The sequence below is a fragment of the Sinocyclocheilus anshuiensis genome, unplaced genomic scaffold (genome assembly GCF_001515605.1).
Source record: "Sinocyclocheilus anshuiensis isolate Anshui unplaced genomic scaffold, SAMN03320099.WGS_v1.1 scaffold34, whole genome shotgun sequence".
In the NCBI taxonomy this organism is placed as follows: domain Eukaryota; kingdom Metazoa; phylum Chordata; class Actinopteri; order Cypriniformes; family Cyprinidae; genus Sinocyclocheilus; species Sinocyclocheilus anshuiensis.
The window spans coordinates 60,084-67,193 of NW_015544124.1; the positions used below are offsets into that span (position 1 = coordinate 60,084).

Genomic DNA, 7,110 nt, shown 5'->3' on the forward strand with positions numbered 1-7,110 from the left:
CAGCAGATTCCTGGCGTTGGAAAGGTGAAGGCCATGCAGCTCCTCCAGCGATTCCCCAGTATCCATCAGCTCAGTGGAGCTTCAGTGCATGAACTGGAGCCCATAGTGGGACAGGCCACAGCCCAGCATATCACAGCATTCTTCCACAAGCAGTTCACATAGGAATGCATGTTACGAAAATACGCAAATAAACAGCATTTCAGCACTTTTTAAGCCATGCCTTGGATGTAATCGTGCTGATATTTTCAGTGTATTTCTATGAAACTGCCATATTTTATAAAGTAGTGAAACACAGTGATATTGTAGAATTTTGCCACACATTATATCAATTTCTGCAATTAACATTAGGACTTTCAACAAAAAGACAGAAGGTGGCGCTAAAACTCACAACATTGCAATTAGTGTTTGTTCCTTAGCCCCATCCCACTTCAAAGTGGGAGTTGTTGTTCTGTTCCTGTTCATTTATTTATTTGCGTATCTTTTTTGAGTTCCACAAAATAAATTTAAAAAAAAATACTATGGGGCATCTGCAGAAACAAGGGATGATATTAATAACTAATGTGTTTGTTGTACAGTTGGGCCTGAGACCACATTGATCATTTGAGATTTTCATTTAAACTTTGTAATGAAGTTATTATTATTATTATTATTAGATTTAAAAATAAAATGGATAAGCATAAGGACAAAATAAAAAATAAATACTTAAGATTCTGCCCTATTTGTATGTCTCACTAATCAAATAACCACATTAGTGGCACTGACCATGTGAACAGTCAAGGTCGCATTTATTTTCTTCCAAAATGTCAAAAAAGACAAAATTTAACAGCATTTTCACTTGTGATGTCAAACTTTTAAACTGGGCCATAATTTTTAAACAGAGCCAAATCTATAAATTCAGAAAGTAAACCTGTTAATTGGTTACGTTTTCTTACTTTATACAGTGAAAAACCTGAAATAAATCTAATGAGGCATTTTTTGTGTTTTACAGTAAAATGTTGTGTTTGTATGTTTTTATGTAATGGCACTGTGCACATGCACACAATTATCCAAATGTATTAATATTTTTATAGTTGGTATTTATTGTGGAGAAAGATAGTTGTTTATATTTATTTTTGTCAAGCTGTGATTTAAGGTGTTTGTCAGTACATTATAAAGCTAAAACAAACAATTTTAGTAATTTGCTGTACCGTACTTTTTACTGTAGCCTACTATCTGACAGGTTTGTTTTGAATTACTTGGAGTGCATAATCTGGTCTCCATCGGCCTCTGTCAGTACTCATACAGTACATGTCTCTGTCTGTAGCTGATGTGATCTATTGGTTTTCTGCTCGACTTCCTCTTTTAGGTGTGCACACTGCTGGCAGAGCTTCAGCCTTCCTGCTGGACTACAAAGCAGCTCACTCTCAACGCTTTCCTCGGGGAGATCAGCTGAAAACGGGCCTCCTTTATCTGCATGCAGAGAAAAGCTACAGCCACAAATCCACGACTTGACTTCTTAAATTCCACACTGGGGAGGGACCCTTTCAGGACGAACGAGGAGACCTCTGCGCTGCAAACACATGTCTGTGTGCATGCGGGATCACCCTGTACCCGTCCTTTCAGCTGCTCTTCTATAGATGCTTTTATTGGCTGAAACTGCCTCAGTAAACATGCCATAAACTCTTTAACTAGGTTAACTTGAGCATCTGTTGCTGCCCTTTTGAGGGGAAAAAAAAGTGTGTGTATAATTTTATTTTTTAAGTGCAGAGGTCATATTGTTGTATCAGTTGATGGTTTTGTGAAATGCCAGCCCTGAGCCCAATGCGCACCGCGTGTGTGGATCAGTCGTGCCGCGCGCTCGTTAACATTCTATTCGGAGAGCGCGCGGTGCGGCGCCTGCGCGGCCTTTACACCGTGTGTCAGTCCTCTGAAGCGAGCTGAAGAGAGGAAGCCCAGCTCTCTGAAATGGTTGGAGTAGAGAGGAACAGGACCGAGGCTCAGAGGAGCATCATGAAAGACAGCGAGCTTAAACGAGACTCCGGCATCCCTGAGCGCGTGACGCTCAAGAAGGAGATTGGACTTCTGAGCGCCTGCGCGATCATCATTGGTAACGAAAGTTTAAAACTCGTTTTCGTTTTGATTGTGGGCCATTCTTCCAACATGTAAACCTATCAAGACTTATAAAGACAAATGCATCACCGATATTCGCCATTTTGTTAGTCCACATTTATGTGGACATTTATATTTGGTGATTTTATGCACTCTAAAACACACATTATGGACTTTATGCGTTTTAATCCATGTTAAATATTTATTACCATAGATTAGCTTGTGATTGCTTTATTTTCCTTTATTATAGACTATTAATTGCTTATTATTTATTATATATTATTATTAGTTTTAATTGTGTTTATATATATATATACATATACACACACACACAGTATAGCTCTTTAGTATATTTAGTTAATAACATAGTAACTGTGATCGTTTTGTTTTCCTGTATTACGTTATATATTTTATTTCTTTATTCCCCAGTTACATATTTATTCTTTAATTTATTCATTGTCTGTCTTAAAATCTATTCTCGGATAACAAAGTACAATACAGTACAAACAATTAAGTGTAAAAAAAACAACTTCAGTTTGCAGATATTTTTAATTTTATGTTTACTTATGTCTAAATCCGGTTTTGACTTTTAAAAGTAATGCATTACAATATCGCGTTACTTCCTAAAAAGTAACTAATTACGTTACTTAGTTACTTTTTATGGAAAGTAATGTGTTGCGTTACTTTTTCTCATCTGCCTTAGCCTCATTTTTTCTCTCTTCGGAAACAAACATACAACAACAAAAGAAACACAAATGTTATGTTTATCTAAAGTCATTTTTGCTTATTAGTATGGTTGGTCATTGAAGGTCAACAGCAAAGATACTGGTGAATAAAATGGAATTAAATACATAAAGGATATTTGTGGTTAAGGCTAGATGGCATACAGCAAAAACTACTGGGTATGCGCACATCAATATAGCGTAATTTTCTCACACTGTACAACAATAATGACTATTTTTGCATTATTGTAAGGGGTAGGTTTAGGATTGGGGTAGGTGTAGACGTTAATAAAACACAATCTAATAGGTAGAAAATACAATTTGTTGTTAGCTTCCGTTTTTTGCTGTATCCCTTCTAGCCACAAATGATATTTGTGTTATTTAACATGTTTGCTTCATGTCCTGAGTTTGCACTTGACTGTTTTTATTAATTTTGAGAAATACTGACTCTGTTTGTGCAAGTGAGATGAGTAAATGCATGTTCATATTTAGTCTAGATCTACAGTAACATCATGTTCTCACAGCGCACACAACGCCTCTGAACTCACTCCTGATTTCTCTCAACATGAGGACAGGAGAGCTGCCAGTCAATACATGATAAAACAAAGTATCTGGCGTTACTTATTTGAAAAAGTAACTCAGATATTTTCTTGTAAATTACAAAGTAATGTGTTACTTTACTAGTTACTTGAAAAAAAGTAATCTGATTACATAACTCACGTTATTTGTAATGCGTTACCCCCAACACTGTGTAAATTCAACATCCACCATGTGGGCCCTCTCAGATGTGTTTGTCCTCTTAAAAGGAGCCGAATGAAAGCTAAAGACTGTTCCCTGCGCGCCTGATGGCAGCCGGCTCTGTGACGGGGAGCAGTAGATTATTTATGCCTGCTGTTACGTAATCTCGTTGTACGACACTTGGGTGCTTGAGAGAAGAGCTGCCAGGAAGTGGGTTAGTGAGGGGGGTGATCATTGTCTGCCTATGAAACTCTCACAGGTACTACAGCAGGCCCACAGGGGTGACGTTGACTGGGCAAGTATTTTTGCTTGCTGCTGTATATTTGTATTTGGGTTAGTACTTGTAGTGTAGTAACTAGTAATGTAGTACTCTAGTACTCTAAATATCAGTTTTGTTACATCATCTCAGGAATCACTGGGTGGCAAGTGAATGCAAAAATTATATATATATATATATATATATTATGACCAAATAAAAAATAAAAATACTTAAGATTCTGCCTAATGTTAGGTCACTAATCAAATAACTAAATTAGTGGAAATGACCAAGTGAACTTAATTCAACTATAAATGCTAAAAACTACTCAAAAAAAGTTCTCACAAAGGGAACCTTGTCCATTGGAAATAATTTGATAAAGAAAAACCTACTGATTTTGCATTCCTTGCTTTCAGATTCCCTTTCTACAGTTTTTCAGTTTCTTAAAAAATAAAATAAATAAATGTGTGTATACTGAGTGTAAGAGGAATCCAGTGATCTCAAAAGATAAATATTGTACATTTTAAATGTGAAAATCAGTTTGCAGGGTGCGCTATAGCATCAGTGGCTAGCAATAATTAAATTAAATTAAATTAAATGCATAAAGAAATACATACATGGGTCAAAGACAAAAAAGAGTTTAAGCTTAAAAACATTTCTGTTTAATTTAATTGCAATGTTGTTTTTGTTTTTCTGAGCAAGAAATAAACATCATACATTTTCCCCTGATTTACAGAAGAGAGCCACTAAAATGTCATTCAGTGTAACAATCTTGTCAGGTATATTTACAACAAAAATCAATTTATGACATATTAAAAGACTAAGTACTTTCACCCCAAATACTAATTAGTGTAATTTTACATTTTAAAATTTGCCACTATCCTAGGTTTGCCCATCAGAAACAATAATGTACAGTATGTGGAAAATAATGTGTTTTTTGAACCTTAAACCGCATAAACACATTTCATTACACCAAATACACAAAATAATGTTCTTTTTAGCAACATCATATGACCCCTTTAACGTCTTTGACCCACATACATAAATACATACCATTGTGTTCACTAGTTTAACCAAGAGCTTTTACTTGTGTGCTTATAAAGTGGCATTCAGATGGTTATGCAAATGTAATAATAATCACCATCATCATCATCTACAGTACATTGGCTAATAAAATATAAAGCTGTGAATGTGAAATATTCTGAACACTGAACAGAAAAAGACACCAGGCTTGCACTATGCATCACTGGCCCGTTCAGGAGGTGACAGTCACATGTTTCTCTCTCTTCTCAGGTAACATTATTGGCTCAGGGATCTTCATCTCTCCTAAGGGTGTTCTGGAGCATTCGGGTTCGGTTGGCCTGGCGCTGGTGGTGTGGGTGTTAGGAGGAGGCGTAGCTGCTCTGGGCTCCCTTTGCTACGCTGAACTAGGGGTCACCATCCCTAAATCTGGGGGAGACTATTCCTACGTGACAGAGATCTTTGGTGGTCTCATGGGGTATGACAGGGCCATATATGATCTACTAAACAATGAATGAAAGTCATATGCTGAATGTGTTGTGCTGCTCTCTAGGTTTCTGCTGTTATGGAGTGCAGTATTGATCATGTATCCCACCACACTGGCAGTCATCGCTCTCACGTTCTCCAACTACGTGCTTCAGCCTGTTTTCCCATACTGCATTCCTCCATACATAGCCACACGCATGCTGTCCACTATCTGCATACGTGAGTGCTTGACTTCTCTATGTTACAGTTTATTTCTCGAAACAGCTCGCTGTTAAACATGGACAGAGTCAAATGGCTTTAGTGAACCTGATGATTCAGCAGAATTTAACCACGAGACTGAAAAAGAATTTGAAGCAGAAGTGTGTTTTCTGCTCAAGCAAGTGAAACTGCAGATATAATGACTGTTTTCAAACAGGTTTCCCAAAACCCTTACCTACGGATGCTTGCAATTAGATTGGAGAACGTATGTCATGTCATTCTGAAACCTGATAAATAAATACATACATACGTAAATAAAAGTGCATTTTTGAAGAATACTTGGCCACTCTTTCCAATATAATCAAAATGAATGAGGACTGGGGTTGTCAAGCGCCAAAATAAAAATAAGCAGCATAAAAATGTGCATAGGTATCATTAATGTATCGTAAAAGTAGTCCATTGATCTAAAAACAATGTAAATATGTAAATATTTGTAATGTTTTTTGAGAAAAGTCTCTTCTGCTCACCAAGGCTGCATTTATTTGATCAAAAATACAGTAAACACGGTAATATTGTGAAATTACAATTTAAAATAGCTGTTTTCTATGTGAATATATTGCAAACTGTAATTTCATTACTCCAGTCTTCAGTGTGACATGATCCTTCAGAAATCATTCTAATATGCTGATTTGATGTTCAATTATTATTGGTGATCAGTAAATAATAATGGTCCTTATTATTATCAATGTTAACAGCATTTTTGCTGCTTAATATTTTTGTGGCAACCATGATACATTGTTTTGGGTTTTCTGGATTCTTTGATGAAGGTTCAAAAAAGGCTAATCACCACTGCTTAATTAATTAATTAATTAGAAAGATTCTAGTTATTGTAGATGTATATATATATATATATATATATACTGTATATTATTTTTTGACTGTAAATCTTTCCTGTAAATATATATATATATATATGTATATATAGTAATGTTGTATGAAACATATTAGTTTAACATTTGTCTTTTATTTTTAAAGTACTTTAATTTTGGTTTTAAGTAAATACTTTTTTCTTGGAACCGTGCCAGCAGCACTCGACGGCTCCGTGATGGAGTGGTGTGGCTCTGTAGCATGTGATTGCTGCATTAGCTCTCATTATTCAAGTCTGTTATATGGAGTCATTCACACAAACCAAAACAACAGCAGCAAGAGAGCGCCAGGAAAACGCAAGGACTTCCATCTCCTCACAGACCTGCTCTTTGCTCCCGGGTTTTGTTTTCATTCAAATTGATTTGTTTCAATTGGGCTTCAACTTCTCTCGGTAGAGGGAAAGTGATTATGAAGGAGTGTGTAAGCTGTGACACTGATGGATGAGCCCATAGACTTACAAATCCACTCCCCTTTTTAACGTTCCCACATTTCGGTCACCACACAAGTATTTCCTGATGCCAACAAGTCATATTTCTAACATGAAACTCTAGTCGCATCGTTAGAAAAACACTGAATTTGAAGTCATGCATTGAAGTGAATCAATCAAGACATTATATTTTATGTTGTTGTTGTTGTTGTGTGTGTGTGTGTGTGTGTGTGTGTGTGGGTGTGTGT

General features: G+C 36.2%; 2 protein-coding genes across 3 annotated transcripts in view; both read left to right on the plus strand.

Moving 5' to 3' along the window:
* faap24 (FA core complex associated protein 24) overlaps positions 1-653 on the plus strand; it is a 4,308-nt gene extending 3,655 nt beyond the window's left edge. The window contains exon 5 of the mRNA XM_016494535.1: positions 1-653. This exon is cut by the window's left edge and continues 28 nt beyond it. Within this exon, the coding sequence (XP_016350021.1) occupies positions 1-162 (162 nt within the window). The 3' untranslated portion in view covers positions 163-653.
* LOC107694835 (asc-type amino acid transporter 1) overlaps positions 1-7,110 on the plus strand; it is a 15,958-nt gene continuing 8,848 nt past the window's right edge. The window contains exons 1-4 of one of the 2 annotated variants that reach the window (XM_016494534.1): positions 1-24; positions 1,346-2,086; positions 5,098-5,302; positions 5,378-5,529. In XM_016494534.1, coding sequence (XP_016350020.1) covers positions 1,945-2,086; positions 5,098-5,302; positions 5,378-5,529 — 499 coding nt within the window. In that variant the 5' untranslated portion in view covers positions 1-24; positions 1,346-1,944. Of the gene's footprint in view, positions 25-1,255; positions 2,087-5,097; positions 5,303-5,377; positions 5,530-7,110 lie in introns of those variants that run through there. The other variant, XM_016494533.1, reaches the window with a different exon arrangement.